We start from the raw sequence: 26,021 nt of genomic DNA on the forward strand, positions 1-26,021 counted from the left end.
ACCAGAGAAGCTGGGCAAGGAACATTTTAAGGAAGGAGTGTTACATGAATGTCGCATAAATCAGTGACATTCAAAAACAAGACAAAGAATCAAAGGTGTCCGTTTCATTTGGCAATCGAGTATCTCTGATAGCCTTAGTGTATACATATGAATATGCAGACATCTGTCGTTTAGAAAGAATTCTGTTCTTGCTGATCAGAATCTGAATGCTTTGTTGGGACTTAAAATGTCTCTTTGGCCAGATTTTAATCACTTTGCACAGGTAATGACGAGCCTTTGATTTATGTCTATAGCTACCATTGGCAACACATTGTGACTCTGCCTCTTGGCTCTATTTATAGAGTGTCGGAAGGACTACTCAGTCTAGTACTTTTTATGTGATTAAGAAATAGTTGAGGGGTGCCTGGGTGATGCAGTCAGTTGAGCACCCGACTCTTGGTTTCGGCTCAGGTTGTGATCCAGGATCACGAGATAGAGCCCCACGTTGGGCTCCACGCTCAACGTGGAGTCTGCTTGACATTCTCTCTCCCTCTCCCTCCATGTTCTTCCATGCCTTCCCCCCACATGCTCTCTCTCTCTCTCTCTCAAATAAGTAAGTAAGTAAATAAATAAATAAATAAAAATAGTTGACCAGTGTTGCATTATAACCCAATACAGAAAGTAAATATGCAAGAGTCCATATGGATATAAATAAGTGATTGAATAAATAAACAGGGATGGAGAGGCGAATTTCTTGTATAAAATAATACCAAATTTTTTCTGTGGATCCTGTCTGTCAAGGAGGTGGAATGTAAATCCCTACCCCTTAAGCATGAGTTTTACTTAGTCACTTCTGTATGCAGTCTAGAAAGGGAGGAAAAAGAGTAACTTTACAGTGGACAAACACAATTTCAGCCAAGTGATTAAGCTTAGCATCGTAAGTGATAAGTCATGCTGATAACCTGCACCCTTGATATGATGGAATAAGAATGGTACTTTACCTCTGGGGTCTTCCTCCCCAGAACCCCAATCTCATCATGAGAAAAACATCAGACAACCCAAACTGTGGGACTTTCTACAAAATACATGGCCATTGCTCCTCAAAATGGTCAAGGTCATCAAAAACAAGGCAAGACTGAGAAATTGTCACAGCTGAGAAGAACCTTACGGAGACATGCCAACTGAATGTCACGTCTGTTTATCGCAGATGGGATCCTGGGACAGAAAAAGAATGTGCTGCATGAGAAAGGAGGTATGAACGTTGGAAGAGAGAGAGCATTTACCTAAAATGGTAGAGGTTTCCAAAGACAAAGTGCACCTTCTTTGCAGTGTCTAGTGTTGGTCCTGAGTTCAGTTGATTTTCTACCATTTTAACAAAAACTATGGACCCCAGGACTCATGACCCATCTAAAATTGGAAACTCAGGAGGTCTGCATTGGACTGAGGGCCTCTCTGTCTTCATCCCTACTCCTGTCTTCTATCAATGAAGAGACCCACTTAGGCAGGATTTACAACATGACCCCTAGGATAGTAACTGCATTTATCACGATTATTACTGGTTCTTTTTTAATTATTATTTATTTGAGTGAGAGAGAGAGAGAAAGCAGAGTGAGCAAGAGAGAACTCGGGTGGTGGGGGAGGGGCTGAGGGAGAGGGAGAAGCAGGCTTCCCAATGAGCAGGGAGACCGATTCAGGGCTTGATCCCAGGGTCCTGGGATCATGACCTGAACCAAAGGCAGATGCTTAACCAACTGAGCCACCCAGGCGCCAACTGGTTATTTTTTTAAGCAGTAAGTAGAACAAACACTACTCTGCAGTCACATTCTGTTTCAAAAATATGCATTACCACTTAAAATTTTTCACATGGATTATTTTCTTTGCACTTGAGATTTCTTTCTGCCACCTGAGAGTCAAAGAGATGAATATGTAAAAAGCTGGATAGGCAACAAACAACTTGATTCTGCAGTTTTACTCATCTTGACTTAACCCCGAAATATACCTGACCTAAAACCATGAGGAAATCCTGAAACTTTTTTGTGGAGTGACCTTGACTGATGCTTGTGACCCTGTTTCCAATCCAGTGAATAGAACCCTCCTCTGCCATGGATGGGGTGGGGTTTAATGTGCATGAGTTGTTTGATCCAACTCCCGAAAGGTTGTAATTGGTAGACAGAGATGCATGTTGAATGGATAATTGTTTCCCATTGCAAAAACCAGTTGTGCATACCTGAAAATGAGTATAGAATATTTAATATATTTGGTCTAATTTTCAACCCTATTCACTTTTTTTAAAAAGTAGTGAATTAATCCTGGTATATACGAGATTTTTTTTTTAAATTGGGGTTATCTGCTTTATATATTCAGACCACCTGGATTAGTTTTATAATGAAAAATTATGGAAGTATCGGAGATAATACGTGAAGTAGTACAAAAGTGGTAGCATTAAGCTGAATTTATGGAAATGCCTTCATTTGAGGATCATATACCAATCTCCCGATTTAATGAATAGCTAATAGGATGCTTCTTCTCTAATATGGGACATGGATGTCCTCTTCTCTTCTTTACATTTAAATAATCAGTCCCTTGTGTTCGTGGTGAAGAGGGTTAGTGGCTTTCGTATAAAAGTCTGCAGCCAGTCACAGGTAGCCAGAAGTCCTGAGGGCGTATATCCCAGGGGACTGGACAGCTTGAGATGGGGGTTTGACTGGATCTCTGCAGTATCCAGTTCTGGCTCGGTCCCCTCCACAATCACAGAAGCCAGAAAGGTCATCTAGGTTCACAGCATAGCGCAAGGTTGTTAAAATTTGGTGATGAATCTCAAATGACCTGGGGGTATCCTGAACAAAGAGGCAAGATGGACAGGGAGGGAGCAACGAAATGAGAAAGGTGGAGAACTGTTGGAATTCTTGACTTCCAACATAGGACAGGTGTTTCTCGCACTCACAACTAATCCTGATAAAGCTCATAGTGAACCATATATGACTGTACCTTCAGAAGGACGTCGGAGAACTTATAGTAGACACAGAAGAGAACTACAGAGGTGTTTCAAAGTCTGGAGAATAAAACCCATGAGGAAGAATCAAAGGGGCCAGCGCTGTCTGACAATGAAAGAAGACAGTTCTTTGTGCTCCCACTTTTTGTCACTTTGCTAGGTTTACTTATCTGCCTTTCCCTCCAAAAGACAGTGAGCCACTTGAAGGCAAAGACTTTTTCAACTTTATATCACCAGCAACCTAGAATATCCCTGACTCTTTGGAGATGGTCAATAAGTTAAGAAGTTTATGGTCTCTGTTAGAAGAAGTGAAATAATCTTAAATTATAGCATGCCCATTGTTACAAGATGGAATGGATAATAAAATACCAATAATAATATTGAATATTTATTGAGTGAGTCCTGTGTATATCAGGCACTGTACAACTGTTTCATGCATTTTTTCCATATAATTCCCACAATATATCTGGGAGGTAAACATTCTTATTTTTCTGTTTTAAAGATGAGGAAACCGAGACAGAGCAACGCTGGCTTCTTTGCACAAGGACACACAGCTAGTATGTGGCAGGGCCTGGATGTACATCATTAAATCAGGCTTTCTGACTCCAGAGCCCATGCTCTTAATTACTGTACATGTAAGTCAGAGTTTGATCTGGGAAAGAGAAACCACTCTAGGTATTTGAAGTACAAAGGCATTAACCATAGGGCATAACCCATCAGTAGGGCTAGGGAAGCTATGAGCATGGAGCCACGAGGAAATCAGCAGAGCCAGAATTACAGAAAATGACTAACAAAAATCGCAGAGCTCTGCAGCACCTATGCATGGTCCAGAAGGAGGCCCGGAAGCCACCAGCAGAGAGCACATCTGCCATCTGCTAAAGCTTATACACCTGCTTTCACTGCCCCGGGAGCACTAATGGCTTCCATTACTCTTTGAGCTCCCAAACCCTATTCAGTGCCTCTCAGTGGTGACATCTAGCCAAAAACCCTGCAAGCAGAGAGTGAGGTTCCCAGGCCTCTAGCCCCTGTGGTACAGGGTAGTGCTTTAAAGGGGAGCCGAGATGTCAGCTGTGCTATTTTGTCTTGAAGAAATTTTCGGGACTTCCCCAGAGAACGTAAAAGGCAAGATAACCTGTAACCTTCTGTATTTCCTTCCAGGGGCTGAAGAACAGGCCAGAAAACAATCTCAGGTGCCCCAGCACTATTCATGGTTTCTGAAAACCACCACTGAAGAATGCTAAAACACTAACAATACGTCCCTAACTCGTAACGATGGGTTTGTGCCTTATCCTAGGAAACACACCTCTCGCTTAGAAGCGTTCTTACTCAAATGGAAGGTGAGGGAACAGTGGAGCCAGGTGAACTGACAAGCAGTCCCCTATAGTGCTTTAATTCTGTGCAAAATTAGATAGGATGGGAAGAATTCTGTCCTGTGGATTGGAGATGGCTTTAATGAGAAGGCGATCATTCACTTGGAATTGAGGCAGTAAATTCATCTGGGCTGCCTGTCAAAATACTGATGTCCATGCCCAACCCAAGACCAATTAAATCAGATTCTCTGGGGATGAGGCCCATGAGCCAGTATTTTTTTCTTTCCCCGTTATCTATTTCATTCATCTTCCTCACCAACCTACCCCCGGCCACCACCAGTTTATTCTCCGTATATAAGTCTATTTTTTGTTTGTCTCTTTTTTCTTCATTTGTTTTGTTTCTTAAATTTCACATATGAGTCAAATTGTGTGGTATTTGTCTTTCTCTGTCTGACTTATTTAATTTGCATTATACCCTTTAGATCCATCCATATTGTCAAAAATGGCAAGATGTTCTTTTTACGGCTGAGTAATATTCCACTATGTATATATGCCCCACATCTTTATCCATCCATCTATTGACGGACACTGGTTGCTTCCATGTCTTGGCTATTATGAATAATGCCGCCATAAACAGGGGTGCTGTATCTTTTTGAATTAGTCTTTTCATTTTCTTTGAGTAAATAACCAGTAGTGAAGTTACTAGATCATACACTAATTCTATTTTTAATATTTTGAAGCACCTTTATACTGATTTCCACAGTGGCTGCACCAGTTTGCATTCCCACCAACAGTACATGAGGGTTCCTCTCCCCATCCTTGCCAACACTTGTTATTTCTTGTCTTTTTGATTCTAGCCATTCTGACAAGTGTAAAGTGATATCTCATTTTGGTTTTGATTTGCATTTCCCTGATGATTAGTGATGTTGAGCATGTTTTCACGTGTCTGTTGGCCCTTTGTGCGTCTTCTTGGAAAAAATGTCTATTCAGGTCTTCTGCCCATTTTTTAATTGGAGTATTTGTTTTTTGGTGTTAAGTTGTAGAAGTTCTTTATATATTTTGGATATTAACTCCTTATCAGATATGTCATTTGCAAGTATCTTCTCCCATTGAGTAGGTTGTCTTATCATTTTGTTGATGGTTTCCTTCACTGTGCAAAATGAATCAGTATTTTTTAAAGCACCTAAGATAATGCTAATCCCATTTATGAGAAGCCCCTATACAGCTTTGCAATTTCTAGTGTGCTTTCACCCTTATTGTCTCATTTGAATCAACTGTCATCCCATTTTATTTTTTTAAGACTTTATTTATTTGAGAGACATTGAGTGAGCGTGATTGGGGAGGAGTGGCAGAGGGAGAGGGAGAAGCAGACTCCCCGCTGAGCAGGGAGCCCATTGTGGGGCTGGATCCCAGGACCCTGGGATCATGACCTGAGCCAAAGGCAGACGCTTAACTGACTGAGCCACCCAAGCGCCCCTATCATCCCATTTTATTAATGGGTAAACTGAAACTTGAGAGTTTAGGTCCAGAACTATTGAAGGCATGCAGCTCTTCTGACTCTTTGCCCAGTTGTACGTTATATAGTACTTCCCAAACTTTGCTGTAAATCAGAATCACCTGGGGGGACTTTTAAAAACCTGGATCCCCAGATCACACCCCTATTATGTCAGAATATGGGGGTGGGGTGGAAGCCAGGCATAAGTATTTCCCAAAGATCCCAAGTGATTCCGATGTGCAGTAAAGTTTAGAAACCACTGCATTATGCCGTTCACAGGCAACCTGTAAGGTTGGTGTAACTTAAAGTGCATGCATTTGCTAATTAGGAGGTTGTACTTGGTTCTTTTTTCTAATTCGAACAGTTTATCAGTTCAAATAAATCTCTCAATTAGGGACTGTCTTGGCAATTAACTTATTAATAACAATAGCCACAAAAATGCAAAAACAGGTATCATGAACCAAAGGACAAATCCTAACCTAGCGGATGCATGACCCTTCTAGGTTCGGTGCATTCTTACTATCAAAAGTTATCAATTAAATAAGGTAACCATTAGTTAGCAAGCAGAATAGGCAGCCAGCTTACTAATTTATTGACAACCAATTAATATCTGCCATCACAAACATGAGCCATATGTGTACATATCTCATTTCCCCTCTGGTTAGGTTTAAATTCCCCTTCAAGGAGGAGTAAGTAAAGAAATGCCCATCATCAGATCTGTGTAGCCGAGAATGTTCCCAGTCAGGGTCCTCTGGCCTCTCTTCTGTTGTCTGCTTGGAAAAGGATCTTATTCTTTCACATGCTGTACTTGAATTTACTCAGAAACTGAATCTTCTAATACCGAGAATATCAAGTTCAGAAACTAATTTTCTAGAAGTCCTTGTAACAAAAAAGGATAGGAATTTTTAAACTGTCTTTGAGGAGAAAGCATTCCCTATTAAAGTGCTATTTCTAAAGCCTTGGTTGTTTTTTTGATAGAAATGATAGAGTACCCCCAGCCCTCCTCTCCTGTAATGCTTTCCGGAGGAAGCAATTTTAAAGTCTAATGTGTTCAGGAAATGCTTCTTTATAACCGTGGACTGCATTGCCCTACATGGAAAAGATGGAGCATTTTCGTATTTTCACGGTCACATGAACTGTGTGTGGCACTTACATCCTTCTGGGTGCTTTCCATCCATGGGGTGTTCAAGGAAAACGGGCCCAGCATTCCATTTCTCCTAGACAGAGTTCCCTCTGGGCCACTCAGCATCCCTAGGTAGGACTGCAATTCCAAGTGAAAAAAAATAACCGGCATGCTTTTAAAAATACACAACTTGAAAAAAACAAAGAGTGTTTTAAATAACTTTCGTGAGATATGTCTTTACTATACACAAGAGAAGTGGGTAAGAAATAAGTCAGAGCAACAAGTGTACAGGGTTTCCCTTGCACAGTCAGCCTTTGACCGGTGTATTTGCAAGGCAGCCCACTGTTCTGCTTTCCTAGGCCGTGGCTCCTAAACATGTTGCCTCTGAGCATACCCCTATCATGGGCCACCTGCTGGTCTGTGCAGGTGTCTGCCTTCCAGCTCTTCTGTGAAGCCAGAAGCTTCCATGCACATTGTGGGGTGTCATGCCACATGTAATTAGCGTCATCAGAATTAGAAGCAAAAATAAAACACTTAACTGGCACAAAATGGGACTTTGGGATCCCAGTCTCCATAAAGGATAGTCTGTGGGGGTACAGTGATTCTGACCAAAGCCTTCCCTTTCTCCTTCCTCAGCTCCTGCACTTGCTAAATTACCAGGATCTTTGCTGTCACAGACTTTTTCAGTGTACCCTGTTAGGCAGGAAGTGCTAGAGAAGATTGACATCTAAAAGAAGCAAAGGGGGGCTGAGGGCTGAGTGGGGGATGGGAAAAACACAGAACCTCCTGGAGATTTGAACATCCCTCACCTTCTACAAAAAGTTGGAGCCTGCATTGTCCAGCATAGGCGCCACCAGCCACATGTGGCCAGTGAGCACTTGAAATGTGTACGTTATCATGTTGAAATGATATGTTGGTGTAAATAAAATACACTATTAAAGTAGGTTTTACTTGTTTCTTGTTCCCTTTTTAACATGGCTTTTAGAAGTTTTTTTTAAAGATTGTATTTATTTATTTGACACACAGAGAGAGCACAAGCAGGGGGAACGGCAGAAAGAGAGAGAGGAAGAAGCAGGCTCCCTGCTGAGCCAGGAGCTCAAGGCGGGGCTCGATCCCAGGACCCTGGGATCATCAGCTGAGCCAAAGGCAGACGTTTAACCGACTGAGCCACGCAGGCAACCCTAGAACTTTTTAGTTACCTTTTAGGCTCACATTATACTTCTGTTGGATGCCTTGAATAATGGCTACTAATGCTTTTAGCTCAAACAGCTGAGAGTGATCTTGAAAAGGGACACACTAAATATTTAATGTCATCCGCCAGCACATGAATTACTTATCGATGCCTAACGAATTATCCCAAAACTTAGTGGCTTCAAACAGCATTTATTACTCTACGGTTTCTGTCGGTCAGGAATCTGAGCAGGGCTCACCTGGGTCCTCTGGCTAAGGGTCTCTCACAAGGCGGCAAGGTGTGCGTGTGTTGTAGTCATCTCAAGCCTTACCAGGGGAGAGACCCACTTGCAAGCTCACTCGTGTAGTTGTTGGCAAGATTCAGTTATTCCTGGGTGGCTGGGCTGAGGACCAGCCTCTGGTCCTCTTCGGCTGTTGGTCACGGGAATTTCTCCATACGGCAGCTCACAACATGGCAGCCTTTTTCCATCCAAGCAGGCTGGCCAGAAGAGGAAAAGAGTATGCACGCCAGCAGGCAGAGGTCACCTCAACTCACAAGTAACATCCTATCACTTTTGTCCTCCTCTCTTTACTGGAAGCCAATCACTAGGTGTAGCCACACTCGGGAGAGGAGGGTACACGAGGACATGAATACCAGGAGGTGGGATCTTTGGGAGCATCTTAGAAGCTGCCTGCCACAGACAGATAATTAGGGTCCAGTTAACATTTTATTTGTCCACCACATAGTTGTTCTTTAATATCATGTACTTACCCTGATGGATCTAATGCGCTGCATTCATATTTGCTTGTTAATGCATAAAGAAACTCTGAAATAGTATATAAGAAGCTACAGACAGGGTGACTTTGGGGGATGAGAGTAGGAAGCAAGAGGGTAGGAAGAAGGCCAGGAGGGAGACATTTCATTGTATACCTTATGCTGTTTGGGGAGTTCTGAACTATGTGTATGCATTACTTAAAAAAAAATACCATGGGAGTAAGAGAAATAAACCACCTCCATTCCCAAGCACTCTGTGCTTGGCTGTCACCTTTCCCCTGTGGGGCAGGATGGAGGTCCCTGACTTCGTCTGCCTCCTCTAGGATCTTGAAGCCCTTCAGGTACTCCCTCCTCCTTGCAGCTTTTCCTGAGCACCCTAGTCTCCAGAACTCATCCCACCCCACACTCTAGTACCACTGACTATGTTTTTTTATTAGTGTTGGTTTTCAGTTTCCTTTGATTTCCATTTGTTCTGTATCAATATACTAGATATGGGTCCTATTGGGAAAGGCAGTTGCTCAACTGAGATTTCGAAAGCACACATTCATCTCATACCCCACCAGAGTTTAACAGGTCTTCTAAATGAGGTTGGTTTTTTGTGAGAGTCTTAAATGGTAGGAAATGAGATGCTGCCCCCCAGGGAAGACAGACCTGTGTAGAAGGTAGCAGGTGCACTCAGCTTGTAGTGGGAGAAAAGGACCATTGGAATTTACTGGCCCTAAGAAAAAACAAGGTCATAAACAGAAGAGCTACAGTGGACCTTCATCCTCCACCACAGGATGAACATGGCAGAATCAGATTACTTGTCGATTTCATCAACAACCAGAACAGTCCCTGGAAGAGGAAGTCTAGGAAGGAGATAAGTGTGAGCAAACACCATCTCCCTATTCACCACCGTTGTTTCAAAAGATGTAGATATGAAACCCTGGATAGGAAAACATCAGAGTTGAAAACTCCTAGGTTATCTAGTTACTTCATTTGTGCCTCGGATGCACTAAATTCCCAATGCCCCCCCCCCCCCCCCCGCTCCTGCTGGCAGTGTGAGCCTATCCTGGGTTTCCTGGCTCCCGGTTTACTCGAATGGCAGGAGCTAAATTCTTCTGAACAAATGCAGAGAGGAGAGTGGTTACTTGTTTGTGAAAATAAGCCCAGGCAGATGGTAGCACTGACCCTGACGAGCAGTGGACTTCAGACAGAATGAAAGGTGTTCTATAACTTCCTTCCCATGTTCGGAGCAGTAGAGATGATGGCTTGGGGAGTACCTGCAGAGGGGCGCACTTGCATAACCAGTAGGCTAATTGCTAGAATAGATATTTACATATATGAATATGTTTAATGGGGAGTCAAAAACATTTGTCTTTGGCTTTAAATCTCAAATAGGTGGAGACAGTAGTAGCACCAGCTATAGAAGCAAATCTGAAAATCAAACAGCCCAATTAAAAGTCAGATTTTTTTAAAGCCATTAAGATCAAGCAAAATGAGATGAACTTTAAAGGGCTAAAGGATTCAGATCTGTTAAGGGCCCCAAATGGCAAGTAATTCCGGGGAAATCCTATTAATTAAAAACCACTGCTCTGTGAAATGACTGCCATTACGTTCGAAGGTAGTTAATGTGCCCGTTCGCGATACCTGTGAAGAAATAGGGGAGCATGAGAAGCCGATGGCCATCTGCTAAGGGTAGGACACTGTTTATGCTCCCTGAGACGTGTTGTACCTCAGAAATGTAAGGACTGGAAACAACAGAGATGTGTCTATTGCCCAATTTAAAAATGCCACCCGTGAGAAAGTTGCCATCATCAGATAGTAAAGTCGTAAGGGTTTTATTTCATTTCTCCCTCTCCTGAGCGCTGCCGCAGATACCAGGTGAGGCAGCTGGGCTCTGTGAGAGCTGTGCGTGCCAGAGCCGCACCGTTTGGAGGCCTTGTTCAAATGGCCAGAGCGGCAGCGCTGCTCGGACGGAACGTGGTACGTGCGGCCCGCCCCGCCCCCGGTACCACGTGACTGCAGGAGTGCGCAGTAAATGGCCGAGCAACTGGACGCGGTCCCGCCGGTGGCGGGGCCGCGCCGCCATTCGTCCTTCGCTTGCGGAAAGAGAGCTCCGCCTGAGGTAGTACCGGGCACCCCGCAAGGGAAACCCCGCAAGGGAACTGTCTGGGCTTGCTTCCCCCGTCAGAGCTCGGGAGCCACGGCGTCGCGCCGCCCCGTGGAAGCCGTCCCCGCCAGGCCCCCTCCCTTTCGTGAGAGCAGGGGACCTTCAGCCCGGGCCTCAGGCCTCAGAACCCCGTGACCTTTTGCCCCAGGTGCTCGAGAGGCGTGTGGTAACAAGCCTGGGACGATAATTTTAAGAAACTGTTGTCTAAGGCAGTTCCCCAGTGAAAAATAGGTAGAATCTTAATCACCTAATTGCGTGTTTAAAAACCCTGCCTGCGTCCTTTGGTGTCTCAGTTCTTGGGTACCTTGTTCAGACTCCGCGGGTACGTCACCACCGGGCACGACCTGGGAGTGCTTCTGACAGCAGTGACAGCACGTCCTCTGGCTGCACCTCTGCTCTCTGGCCTCACTTCATTTTATTGTCTATTTTATTTCAGCGTCCCTGTGCTCATCACTCAGTGGGTCCTGCTAGGGGACTCCTGGCCATCTGGCTGCCCGCTGGCCCTCAGGGAAGATCTCCTTGTGCACTGAGGCTGACGGGCATGTGTTGTGTCCACTGCAGCTATAAAGCCACGTCCGATCAATCAACCATGGCAGCAATTAGAACCTAAAATACATTACCTATCCACAACCCCTAGAAAATCTCATCTTTTCAGAACGTCCAGAAAGTAGAGCAAAGGGCTTAGATTTAAGGCATTATTATAGAAACATCTTTTCTCCCAAATTGTTTACCCATGCAAATTCCTTGAATGCTCTAAGGCATTACCCTCAGAGATTAAAAAAAAAAGGAATATTAATAAAAACGAACATTTATTGAATGCTTGTTCTGCGCCAGGTTCTGTGCTAAGCACTTTCCAATGATTATGTGATGATTTCTCTGGAAAACCCGTTGAGGCAGGTATCGGGTCACTCAGCTAGTTGATTGGTAGAGCTAGGACTCATCCTGGGCAGCCCGACTGCAGAGTCCATGCTCTGAGCACCACGGCCTCCTGCCGCCGCAGCGCCCCCCTTGGAGGAGTTGTGTGGGATTGAGCAAGGTAGTGTGTAGAAAGTGCTTTTAGCTGGCCTGGCATGAACATCCATTCAACACTGAGCAATGCTTCTAATCAACAGTTCAGGCATGGAGGGGGCGGCTCTGAGGGGCTGAGAAGAGGAAGGGCTAAGGGAATGTGAAAGGGAGCACCTCTGGCTGGGTGGGCATCACTGGCTGGAGGAAGGCCCCATGGTGCTCAGATGTAGGGGTGTAGGGGTGTGGCAGGGTGCCCACACGAGCCAGCACGATGCCAAACCACAGGCCCTGTGCTCATGTACAGATGACGCATCCCAAACTCTGCCTCCAGCCCTTCGGAGCATACCTGCCTCTGCCCTTTGGCCTCACCAACACTTAATTTGGATTTTCTTTTACTTTTGGTTTAAACCTTTGTTTTTTGTTCTTGTTTAATATACCCATGCCAATCTATTCCTTTCAGAAATAGATGATAAAATGTTCTCAAATGAGTAGTATTGGAGTTGGGGGCACAATTGCCACAGTGCCCTTTGTGTGTTTACATGGAGCTAATCCCAGCCTCCTGTCTACCTGCCACCCTCCACACACTGACGTTTATTAGGATCTTGTGGGATTACAGCATTTTTCTTCTCCAACCATGCTTTGTTGTTTAGCTATAACCTCAGATATCCACTTTGGCTCCTCCTCCTCAAGTCAGTTAGGCCTGGCTTGAAGAATGCAGTGAATGTTGAGTCATGGGGGTTCCGCCATGACCATCAGAATAAAGCACAGGGGCTGGACTGTGTTCCTGGATGGCCTTGAGAGTCCATTCCCTCGGCATGTGACTGCTGGCAGTTGGGCACAGAGTGGTGGTGACTGTCTGCTCCGGGTCTGTGGCTGCAAGTTCTGGTGACAGCAGCGGCCCAGGACTGCTGTGGAATGTGTATGAACTGTTAGACTTAGTGTTTCAATGTCACTTCCTCCCATTTCAAGATTCGGAACTTTAATTGGATTCTAACTTCTCGGGAAGTCTCTCTTGAATATGAGGTATTTTTACATTTGACCCTTTGTTTTCGGATCTCAGCCGGAAACACGATAAATTCATTTTTTTTAAATATAAAAAATTCACAAAGCAAGGTGGATCTCTGACTGCTTCTCTTCTGGAAACAATGGAAAATACAGAAATGACAAAGCTGAGGCCCAGAGGTGTGACTTGCCCGGGATCAGGGGATGTGAGAGACAGTATGAAATTCAAACAAACACCCAGTGATGTGTTTACACACTTAGCACATGCTTAAAATAAACAAAAATCAGCTGTATTCCCTACCTGAGAACCTCACACACTGTTCTTACTGTTGTGGTTCCTTTCAGCGTTGCCAGAGTCGTGTGGTGACCGAGTCACATGGCTGGTTTGCAGCCAAGCTGAGATCCCTTGCTCTGGGGCATGTTGGGGTTTCTTGCTGGTTGACAGTGACCTTCAAGTCTGTGCATGCTATCACCCATATAAAGATGAAACTTCTCGGTCACCCTTGACTTGACCTCTATCCAACAACAAAGGAAGGGGTTGTTAACGATGATTGTGTGTGTCCTTCCCCCTCCTTCTTCCCACCCACTGACAGGACCACCCACACTTGGAACACCCAGTGCTTGCAGGGCAGTCTCGAGATGAAACCAAATCACAGCTGGCAGTTTACCCCTAAAGCGAGAGTGAGGCAAGAAACGGTCCTGCTTCTCTGGGGCTTTTTCATCAGAAAGGCATTTGTGCCTTTTGGTAGGAAAATAGGCTTGGGGAAGGCGCCCCAGACCAGCCAACAAACTGGTGTTGTATTGTGTGCTGTCACTGGGCTAGTCTCCGGGGACTCAAGGACAAAGAAAACACAGTCCCCTTCTTAGAAGGGTCTTCCCAAACAATGCTGTAATAAATCACCACCATGTCTCTTCCCTTTGAAGCTAAGGGTAGGAGTTTGTGAGGTCAAGGGGAATGGATGGCACGCCTGACAGAGACAAAGAGCAGTTGGGGATATAGCTCTGCAGTCTTTGCTGATGCTTTCTTGGTTTGCCTGTGGTTGAAATACTAAAAGAGTGATACTTCTCCATACTGGTAGAATAGCCATCACCTGTGAGGAAACAGATCTGGCGTCCTAATGGTTATGGCTTAAATGGTACACCAGAAATTGCTTAGAAATATCTCAGCTGTGCTCTCTACAACAAATACAAGAGTTTTTCTACTTTACGAAAGAGGGGGCGACTTTATTACTTAGTTTCGTGGCATCTAAAGCAGGACTGGACCTTAGAGATTGCCCAGCATAACCTGTCGTTTTACAACTCAGGAAATGGGACCGGAATGAGGGTGTTAAGTGATTTTCTCCAAACAAAAAGCCAGTTGGGGCAAAACTGGGTCTACGTGCTGCCCTGGCAAATCTTTACCCCAAGCTCACCCCAAAAGTCACTGAAATTACTTATAAAGATATTCAGAGGAATATACTGATGATGGGCCTATAATTGGCTTTTAAAGAAACGAGGCAGATTTTAGGAGGCAGTCTTTGGAGGGTGACTTAAAGGAGGACAGTGAGGTCTTTCAAGCACGTGGGCTCAGTGGCCTTCAGACTGGTTCCTGGAGTCCCAGGGTCCATCAGAAATGGACTCTTCCCCACTCTTCCTCACCCCCCACCGAGCAGCTCCGCCTGCATTCATTTGCGTTACAGAGTATCCGTCTGAGTGAGATTTCTTTTGAAATGAATTAATCTGAAAACTATTATCCTATAAACAATTCAGCAGTGCTACTAAGAATACAATTTTATCATCGTCCAAAATAAGAGGGTTTGATTTTCTGTTTGTACATTTTTACTTTGGACTCTATGGACCCAAAAGTATCCTTCCCCACTGCCTTCAGCGTGGCAAATCAGACAGAACCAGGGGGCACTTGAGAGTTGCTTTCACGGAGTCTTTTCGGAAAGTTCTATCCCATTTGGTCTTCCTCCTCCAGCAGAGTCTTCAAGGAGATGTCTTCTCCAGGTCTTGGACTGGTGGAGACCTAAGCAGCTACCGCTCACAGCTCCAGTGTTATCGCTGTTGGCAGAGTTCTACCTGCTCTCTTGTTGTTTACCATGAATAGTCATGGAGACACAGCGCAGCACCTGTCGCGTGCCAAACACTGAATAAGTACCTGTGGGATTCAAACTTCGCAAGCAAAAGCACCTATTTGATTCCGTTGGTTTACAACCTCATATTCTTAAGCAACCCATCCGATCCTATGAAGGACTGTTGTGAGAGTTAATTTTCATGATTGGGCAGTTTGTTATTTCCTATGTACATCAGAAGAAAAGGCTTCAAAGGAAAGGTTTTGTTTTTTTTAATTAGGGAATATACTTATTATTGAAACATAGCTCTAATAAAGATATTTTGGTGCTGAATTATTTTGAATTTGCTAAGTTTCTGTTACCCCTGTGTTCCTTTTTTCAGAATGCTAGAAGATGACCTTAAGCTAAGTAGTGATGAAGAGGAGAATGAGCAGGTAAGATTTAGTTTTATGTTGCTATCCTTTGAATGTGACACAGTGTCACTGACCCAGTGGGCTGTCCTGGGAGTTGACTGAGTTGTACACACTCAAAATTGTAGTGCTGTAGGATGCTAGGTGCCCTCTGCTAATTATGAGCTTACATGCCATGGGGCCAGTCCCCTAAAATATCTTGGGCTGAATTTCGCTTAAAACTGTGATGCTGTGATTTTTGTGTCATTGAAACCAACAATGGGAACTGACAAGGAAGCCAACTAGCATCAGACTTCAATATGAAATAGACCCTTTTTCTGTTTTCTTTTTCTTTTCTCTCTTTTTCTTTTCTTTTTGGCAAAGCTTACTGGTCTTATAGAGATCAAGCGTGTGACCTAACCTCATCAGCATGCAACGGGCAAGCTGTAACATTAAATATTGAGAGGTTTTATACAGATATTATTAACATTGAGCAGAAGCAAACGTAGAGGTGAAACTTAAATGATGAATAAAAAATAATCATGCTCTGAATAGGCTGTTTGTCTTAGATGATAAATGTGCCTAAAGTGTTCTCCCCTGGTGTTGATTTACAAGCTCGAGACATCTGTCAGGGGTTTATAAATACTCTTCTGATCAGTCAGTTAAGGTGGAAAAATATCCACATAACATTAATCACTTTCAACTTCTGCATTGCAGGAAATGTTTGTATTTTAAAGCAAGTTTGAAAACACAAAAAATAGATTTTTCTTCCACTTCTGTTTCCTTTTTCTTATTATCTGTATGGTATTTTGTCAAGTTTGGACAAATGTGGTAGGTACAAAGACAATCCAGAGAGGTCTTTCCAGATGTTATTTTTACATGCACTGTGAGACCGTATGCGGTTGATCTTGGAATTGTGAATTTTATACAAAGGTGTCGTGGAGCACTATACAGGCGATTCAGCTGTCTAGCCATGCGAATGCACATAATGTACAAAGTGTGCGGAGGTGAAGTAAAAGTCAAAGGAACATTTCCAGGAAGAGCATCTAAGCAGAATGTGGCTGTGAGGTCACAGAGGAGTTTGTTCACCTTAAAGAGGAAGGTGAGGCACCAATGAAGGGCTGGGTGTGAAATAGAACTCACATTGAAACTAGAGTAGCAGGCAGGGAAAACCCCAAGTGAAGAAAGGTTAACTGAGCAAGGAAAGCTGCTCAGGCTTCGGGTTTTGTGGAGACTGATGACTTTCTTTCTAGGTGTGCACACCAGGACTGTCAGATACCCGTAACACAGCCATCTTGGCAGAGCTGAGAATGACTTCACTCCTAATTTTGGTTCCTCATCTATGTGACTTTCAGCTATTCATGTCTTCATGTATTTCCCAGTGAGAGGTTCATTAAGGTACATTGTAGATTAAGTCATATCAGATCTGTAGATTGTGTATCCCTTATATTAGAAAAGGGATTCACTGAGTATTGCATTCAGCAAGCTTTCTTAATTTGGAAAGAATTTTCTAGAGTTATTTCAAGGAAATATTTCCACTGAAAACTCAATTTAAAAAAAAATTAGTTATCAAGGATGTACTAGACACGTTCTCTAAGGCAGTAAGAACTTTAAATTAAATCATTTTTGCTTTATTAGCTGCTGTTTTCTAATCTGTGACCATGCATAATATTGTATTGGGAATATACAGGTTAGATCCTTTATTCTTATATTTAGTCCCTATGAGTGTACACCTTTCCATCATTTGCAATGAGAGCAGCTGACAGAATGAATGATTTCTGTACAGTAGTATAATTAAGACTCCAGACAGTGGTTTGTATGTGGTAGTTTAAGTGATTGCTCTAACACTAATTATATTAAGTTATCCTGCTTTGGCCTATAATTATAGCCTGGCCTAATCACAAAATCATAATTTCCATCCTTTTAAAAAAGACTAATGATATGGTAATTTTTTCCCTGCAAGACCAAAATATGATTGTGCCCCCGAAGAGTAGAGATTTAGCGCGCACACGCACACACACACACACACACACACACACTGCTTTTCTCTGGCATTGGAAGATAATTAAATGTTTCCCATAAATGATTTTACCAGATATCATCAGAGTTTGTCCCTTAACCCAAAATCTTTCAAAAATGTATTGTACATTTCCCTGCCTCAATAAACAGAGCATACCAAACTCCTTAGCCTTCTCCTACATGACATCTGGCTGTCCTTGTGAATATTGGTCACTTGCTGTGACAAAAGATATCCACAAGAGCTTCACGTTGCTGTGCCTGTTTGCCCTTCCTCAGTTCGCCTCAGACTTACATGTATTTGAATACTCTGCCTAATGCTTCCTTTATCCTCATTGTCTTTGCGCTCTCAGGGATGAAGAGATGGGCTAGTTTAGTGAGTAAGTACAGGCTCCGCAGCCCTGCTCCCTGGGTTCAGATCCCTGCTCTGCTGGTGACTCAGTAGTTTGCAGCCCTGGCCCAGTCCCTGAGCTCTTCTCTGCTCCAGGGTCACCATTTGTAAAATGGGAATTAATGTTAGATCCCCAAACCCTGCCACTTCCTTGGAACTTGGGCTCACCTGTTATCTTCACGTCACCAGATCCAATAGGCTTTTGGTTTTTTGCTTTTTAGTTAACTTAAAACTGAATATACTGTACATAGAGAAAAGTACACATAACCTAAGAATACAATATGATGAATATTCCCAAACACACATACCCATGTAATCAGCCCTCAGATCAAGATACAGACAATGGCCAGCATCTCAGGTCTCCCACATCCTGATCCAGTCACCACCCTCTGGAAGAATAACCACTCTGCTGTTTTTCTAATATCATAGAGTAATTTTGCTTGTTTTTGAACTTTCTGTCAATGAAATCCTACAGTGTGTGCTCGTGCTCCTGGCTTCTTCCACTCAGTGTTATGTTTGCGAGACTCATCCATGTTGCATGTAACTAAAGTGTGTTCATTTTCATTGCTCAGTCATGTTTCATCATGTGCATATACCCTAATTGACTTACCCATTCTACTCCTCATGGGCACAAAGGTATTTGGGGCTATCAGAATAGTACTGTTATTGACATTCTTGTACAAGTCTTCTGGTGAGCACATGGGAACATTTCTATTAGGTCTATGCCCAAGAGTAGAGATCAGGGCCAGGGGGTATATTCATGTTCAAATTGAGTAGATCATCTCAAACCTTTTTCCAAAGCAGTTTCACCAGCTGACACTCCCATCAAGAGTATAAGAGAATTGCAGTTGCTCGCATCCTCACCATGTTTGTCTTTTTATGGTGGTGAACAATATTGTTCTGAAGGTTCCTTTTTTTGTATTGTCTTTGTCTGGTTTTGAAAGAAGGGCATTACTGGCTTATAAAATGAATTGAGAAGTGTTCCCTGCACTTGTTTTTCCTTGAAGAGATTATATAAAGTTAATGTTAACTTTTCTTTAAACACTTGTCAGATATCTCCAGTGAAACCACGTGGGCCTGGAGATTTTTAACACTTAAAATTCTGTTTCTGAATAAAGGGCTGTTGAGATTATTTCATATTGGGTTATGAAATACTGCTTATGGCAGTATGTGCTCTTTAAGTAACTAGTTTATCATGTCATTAAGTTATACATTAGTGTATATTTATGTGTAGAAAGTTCCATTCTTCTATTTTCCTTTAATGTCTGGGTCTATGGTGATAATCCCGTTTCATCTTGAGACTGATCTTATTTTTGTCTTCGTCATCTTGCTAGAGGTTTTTCAATTTCATTGATCTTTTCAAAAAAACAAGTCTTTTGTTTCTTGATATTCTCTATCAATTTTTCTGTTTTTGATTTTATTGATTTCTTAACTTTTTATTTCCCTCTTTCTGTTGCTTTGGGTTCATTTTGCTCTTCTTTTTCTGAATTCTTGAGGGACCTTAGATTACTGATTTGAGACTTGTCCTCTTTTATAATATAAGCATTTAGTGCTACATTTCCCTTTCAGCATACTGTAGCTGCATCCCACAAATTTTGGTGTGTTGTATTTTCACTGTCCTTCAGTTTGGTGAGACTGCCCCTTTGATGCATGAATTATTTAGAAGTGAGTTGTTTCATTTCCAAATGTTTGGATTTGGATCTTACTTGTGTTGATTTCTAGTCTGGTTCCATTGTGGCCAAAGAGCACATTCTGTGTGATTTCAATTCTTGGAAATTTACTAAGTATTTTTTATGGCCCAAGATCTGGTCTGTATTGGTATACGTCTTATGGGTAGTTGAAAGAATGTGGATTCTGCTACGGTTGGGCGGGGTGTTCTATAAACGTCAGTCAGATCTTGTTGGTTGATGTTATCGTTGAGTTTTTCTAGATTCTTGCTGACTTTCTCTCTAGTTGTTCTATCAGGTGTTGGAGAGGAATGTTGAAGTCTCCAGCTGTATCTGTGGATTTGTCTGTTACTCCTTTCCATTCTGTCAGTTTTTGCTTCATATATTTTACAGCTCTGTTATTTGGTGCATAACATTTAGGATTGCTGTGTCTTCTTGGTAGATTGACTTTTTATCATTATGTAATGTTCCACTCTATCTCTGGTAATTTTCTTTGCTCTGAGGTCAACTTTATCTGATACTGATATAGCCACTGCTGCATTCTTTTGATTAATGTTTACATAATGTAACTTTTTCCATTCTTTTACTTTCAACCCACCTATACTGTTGTATTTGAAGTGAGTTTCTTACAGATAGTATATTGTTGTCATATTTTTTATCTATTTTGCCAATCTCTGTCTTTAATTGATGTATTTAGAACATTTGCATTGAATGTAATTACTGATATATTAGGGCTTAAATCTGTCAGTTTATTTTTGCTTTTCTGTTACTTTGCTTTTCTTTCTGTTTTCATTTTTCTGTTTTCTTTTCCCTGACTTCCTATAGGTTTCTGGAACATTCTACAGAATTCTGTTTTTATTTATCTATCATATTTTTAGTGTATCTCTTTGTATAGCTTTTTTAATGGCTGCTCTAGGAATTACATTCTATATACATAACTTATTAACAGTTCATTGGTGATAGCATTTTACAGGTTTTCTCCCCGAGTATTCTCCATCACGGAATTGATAATATGTAGGTGATAGAGGATTTTGTTTTCTATTTTCCTGACTTTTTGAGTGAGCAACCTGAATCTTATTCTATCTTATTCATCCTAGTGCATACCCTGGCTAACTGGCGTCCAATAGGAAAGCCTCATCTTCCCATAACCAGATCCACACAAGTACCTTTATCTTCACTCGTCCCCTCCTTTACTCCTGTTACATGAGAGCACTGCTTTCTTTTTATCAAGTCTGTGCCATTTCCTCTCAGTTACTTGGGGCCTTGTTCTTTTGACTCCTTTCTGCCCCACCACCCTATCAGAACTATGCATTGGGTCACAAGTAACCTCCACAGGGCCAAACATGCTGGGCTCTTTTCAGTCTCTTGTCTTACCAGACTTACCACATTAAACCATCAACCACCCCACTTTTCTTGAGCTGTCTAACACGAAACTCCTGGTTTGCTTCCTGCCCTTTTGGACTGTTTCTTCTTAGGCTCCTTTGCTGGCTGCTCCTCCTCTGCCCAGTTTTACATATTGGAGTCTTTCAGCATTTATTCGTCATTTCTGTTCTCCACTTCCTTTCTCTCTCTCCTTCCCTCCCTCTCTCTCTCTCTGGGTGACCTCATCCATTCCCATGACCTTCATTTTTTATATGCTTACAATTTCTAAAGTTACATCCTCAGCTCAGAACTCTCTTCTGAACTGCAGACCTACTTGACTTTTCCACTTGGATGTGTCACAAGCATTTCAAATTCCATTTGTGCCAAACTGGACGTCTGGTCTTTGCCATCCCTTACCCACCCACACACAAATATATTCTTCTTGTGATTGTTTCCATTTCTAAAAGTAGCCCTGCCAGACACCCAGTTGTTCAAGCCTAGAAACACCAGGCTCATCCTTGACAACTCCCCGTTCCTCACTTAAATGTTAATTTTATCTCTAAGGCCTATAAATTCAGCCTCCAAAATTAAATTCTAGCCTTTCCATCTCTTTCCATCCTAGTGAGTCTAAACCAATCTAGTAGACACTAGCATATTTCTATTCTTCCTCTCTATAATGCAAACTCCCCATAGCAATCTTTTTAAAAATGTAATTCATATCAACTCATTCCTTGCTCTGAAATCTTAAATAGGTTTTCCTTTTCACTTGAGATAAAATCCAGAGCCCGTAGCATGACTAACACTACCCTACACTAAGTCCAGCTTCACCCACTTCTTTCCCTTCGCTTCACATTGAGCTCATTCATGGCATGTTAGCCACATGGGCCTTCTTTCAGCTCCTCTGACAAGCCACGCTCAGCTGCCTCAGGGCGTCCAGAGGCCTCTCCTCCCTCTTTTTTTTTTGTTTTTTGGTCTGACCAACACCTACTCATCCTGGAAGTGCAACATAACTTTCACTTTCTCAGGGGGCCTCCCCATTGTCTAAATTGGACCTCCCAGTTAGTCCTTCTCCCAATCATCTTAACCTTTCTTCTTAAGTATCATAATCTTAGTTATGTGTATGTTTACTTCTTAAAATATCTGTCTCTACCAGTAAGAACAGAAGTTTCCTGAGGGGAGGGACTGTGTCTGGCATAGAAGTGGTGCTAAGTACTTGCTGAATGGATACATGAATACATGTACAATGTTGAGTTGAATTGACTGTACTTCCTGCTTTTTGTTTTCCAGTATCAAAGATAACTTTTGCTCTACCTTTATTCTTTTACTGAACACTGGTTTTTCAAATTAGTCCTGTCCAAAGATCAAAGTTGTTGATAGAAAAGACAAAAAACGTAAGACCCAAAATCTTAAGGTGGCTGTAGATTTATGTACAAATAATCTACCTATTTAGGAGGAAAGTTCTATCCAATCTCCATGGAAATGTCTGTAGCCACTTCTTAAATATATTTACCGCCACACCATGGTGACGTCACAAATGTTCAGAATTTATCTCAAACAGAAGCCTCCGAAACCAAAAGAATGGGTTTCTCTACAGTCTTCCCTTTCAAAGATAGCAGAGTTTTGACTGTAATGTCTAGAGCTGAGATTGTGACAGAGTTTACCTAGAAAGTTCAGGGATATAGTTAAAATGGAAGCATTTTCCCATGTTCGCTCTTATAATTTTCATACTTGATGAGGTTCGAACTGGGACAGTTCGAACTGGGAAGTAGTATGAGAATGCATTTTCTTGTTTGTCTGGGTCCATGAAAGATTCTAATAGTGCAGCGATTTGTTTAGATCCCCTTTTCTCTAACTCTTGGCTTTAACATTCCAAAGACCACTGCTTTCATGTAAGAACGCAAAGAAATTCGAAGATTTAAGACAAAATTATTCATGAAGCCACTACGTACTAAAGGAATTTTTTTAATGGACTTGGAGAGATTAATTATATTTCATGTCTTCCAATTTGGTAAAAAGAAGAGCTCTGCCTCTCAAGTCAGGGAAAGCTTGGGAAGTCAGACACAGTGAATATCTAGATGAAATTATTATAACTAAGGCTTAAGGAGAGGAACGAATGATTAAGCCTTTCAGCAAGGAGCAGCCGAGAGAGTGTCAACTGCAGACAGTGTTTCAGAGATGACAAATATATAAGCTCAGGGAGAGTAAAGAAGCAGGGATCCAAATTGAATGGCTACATATGTGCCTGCAGCTTCCAGTAATTACATTATCCACACGTATCAGGCAGTCTTTTCATTTTAATTATATAACTGCATTTTTCTCTTTAAATGAGCATGGTTTATCCACTCAAACTGACAATTTTAATTTTATAGGCACTGATCATTGCATATAATCTGTAGAGGGAAATTTTCCTGCTGGCATAATTTACATCTTACAATGAAGAAAAGTTACCTTTTAATCCCTAATCAATATTTGGAGAGCACACAATTAATTTAATAGATATCTAGGTAGTTAACGTAAATCTTCAAGTTAAAGAGCTAGTTCATTTCTTATTTGTAATGCATGGAGTACTGATCGTGTCTCTCAAAAAGAATTCCAGCCCTCTCGGAATGAATCTAAAGCCTCGCTGCATCGAGATGTCAAGATTATAGGTGCAATTGCTCCGAGCACTGAATTGCAGTTCTCATTGCTTTTAGTTGCCTTTGGTTTCTTATGGGGAGGCACAGAAACATTCCCACTCAGTTCTCTGCTTTTTACCATAGAAGCCACTGGATAACTCACGTCAGTTTGGGGTGTAATATTGAAAGCAGATTGCCAATCATAATAGGCGCCGTTCATTTTTTCCCTTGTTCCTTTTTAATATGACAATTGCATAACAGAAAGCAGAGCTTTCGAAAAGAACCTCTGAAGCCATTGGCCGTGCATGTCTATCAGTGACCAAATGAATTAGCTAAATGATATACAGGCGAGGAATAAAAACATAGGAGGTTTGTGCAACCCAGCTCCACTTCCCTGGGTGCATTTTTCTTCTCAGGATCAGCTTGGTTGATGCTGGAGTTCTTGGCCTGTGAAAATTTATTACCCACAGAGTCAATCTGCATTCAGGCGGCCAAGTCTGAATAAATAGAGTCATTGTGCTTGTCTGGGATTTGTGGCCAGAGTTCATCCAGTCAGCTTGACATTCACATCCCAGGAGATTCATAAAAGCCAACACCCTGGTATGTGCTCTTGAATCCTGCCAAACTTGTGTAGAATTATATAAACAGGAGTTGAAGCAGTAATCAGGACCAGGTTTGAGGGGCAAGGCTCCAAAATCAAGTTTCTTCTACATTAGAAATGAACCATATTGTAGATGTTATTTGTAGTTAAACAAGAGCTAAAAAATTTTTACATGCGAATCATTCTGAGAATCTGCTTGAATGCCTACTAAGTGCTGAATATCAAAAAAGACACATTAGTGATATTCGTTCTGATAATTTAACCTCAAGCATTTAAAGTAAATTGTAAATGCTAGGACAAGCTCTGCCCTTAGTGTACAAAAAGAAGCATATATTACATATATTAAACTTACTAGCAAAATTGAAAAAAAGGAAGAGTAGTTTATGTTTGTTTTTATGTTTAGTCTTGCATTAATGTTATCCCTAAGCTAAATATCCAATTTAATCATATTGATGAATTGGTTTCTTTTTAATATAGAAGCAGAGCAATAACTCAAATTGAAAAGGACTGCCTGTCAGGTCTTTGTCATGTGTATGAAGTAAGCATGTATTTCAAACTTATGACGCAGTCAGTGAAAACTAAAATGTTTAGCAGGAGGTTTCTGTTTGTCTAACAGTCCTAAAACTTAGTTAAGTAATCATAATATAGAAATAAAATTTTATTGTCACCAGAAGCAAATATAAAAATCTCTTACTATGGCCATTTTATTAAATCATGCCACTCTTCATACACATTTGTGCAAAGAACAAGCATAGGTAGATGACCAAAAATGTAATGGCCTTTGTTTCACGTTCATGAACAATAATTTCCAAAATTGAAATTATCAGCTGACTTAAATGTCACTGAGCACAGAATTATAAAGGCCCACAACCCTATTTCCTAAAATTTTTTCTCAGACCTCTCCTGAGGGCCCATTTGAGATTTATGTAGGTTTAGTTGTGCCCAACCAGCCTGGACCGTAGGGTGTGACTAGTTTCGGTTGGGAGACCCTGAACAGAAATGAGGAAATGAGAAAATTATATAAAAATTAAAAGATGATCCATTACATTTGGGCAAACATACAATTAACACAAAAAACAGAGAATCGTTGCTTTGTTAAGTTCAAGAATTCATAGAGGAGCTATATTTTTTAAACTAAGCCAAGTTTTTGTTAATGGTGGATCTCAGTACCAACAAAACAGACTCTCCATTTGGAGAACAGAAGAAAGGCCATGCATCAAGTGTTGATAGACATGCTCTTCTCTCAAATATAGCTACCAGCAGAGCTCCTGGTTGGCAGAGGAAGTGGAATTCTTCCTCCAGAGGACGTAGCTATTTAACTCAAAGGAATAGTCTTTTGTCCTATGACTTTAATGGTGTTTATCTTCAATAGCTTCTTCCGAAGTGTAACTATTCAAGAGTGGATGCTCCTTGGAGTATATGCTATCACTCGGATCCAGGCTTGAGTGGTTTCATTTAGTGAGGGATTTACCTACAGTCACTCAGGTGTTTGGTCCAGATATCACTTGGAAAGTTTTATTTTTGTTTGTGTTTTTCCAAATCTTCTCCAGGTGGGTCTGGTTATCTCATAGCACAGCTTTTCTCAGGAGACTCTCTTAGCTTGTTGTTTCTACATGGAGTATAATCATTTGTGATAATTCAGTGCCCCTTGGCAATTGCCAGTTCCTTCCTAACCAGATTTGCAGCCAATAGGTTGGGCTGAGTGAAAGAAGACCATCTTGAAGAAGCAGACCAGACAGTTCCCTAAACGTCAGGCCACCAGACAGTCTTCTCCACGCTAGAAAAGTGCAAATTAGCCAGACTGTCTCTCTGGGGAGGTCGATTCAACAACACGTCTCTGGGTACCACTTCTTTCAACCTGGGATTCATTCTTAAAGTCCAAAGCAGTTCAAGGAAGAGTATGTGATTACAACGTATATG

The 26,021-nt window shown here is 41.8% G+C and overlaps 1 protein-coding gene across 7 annotated transcripts in view; it reads left to right on the plus strand.

Annotated features, from left to right (window-relative positions):
- AFF3 (ALF transcription elongation factor 3) overlaps positions 1-26,021 on the plus strand; it is a 553,103-nt gene that overhangs the window by 419,959 nt on the left and 107,123 nt on the right. For all 7 annotated transcript variants that reach the window (XM_087863299.1, XM_087863300.1, XM_087863301.1 and 4 more), the window contains one exon: positions 15,443-15,494. In XM_087863299.1, the coding sequence (XP_087719425.1) occupies positions 15,443-15,494 (52 nt within the window). The remainder of the gene's footprint in view (positions 1-15,442; positions 15,495-26,021) is intronic.

Source organism: Ursus americanus, chromosome 7 (assembly GCF_024610735.1).
Source record: "Ursus americanus isolate L20-20 chromosome 7, mUrsAme1.1.p, whole genome shotgun sequence".
Taxonomy (NCBI): Eukaryota; Metazoa; Chordata; class Mammalia; order Carnivora; family Ursidae; genus Ursus; species Ursus americanus.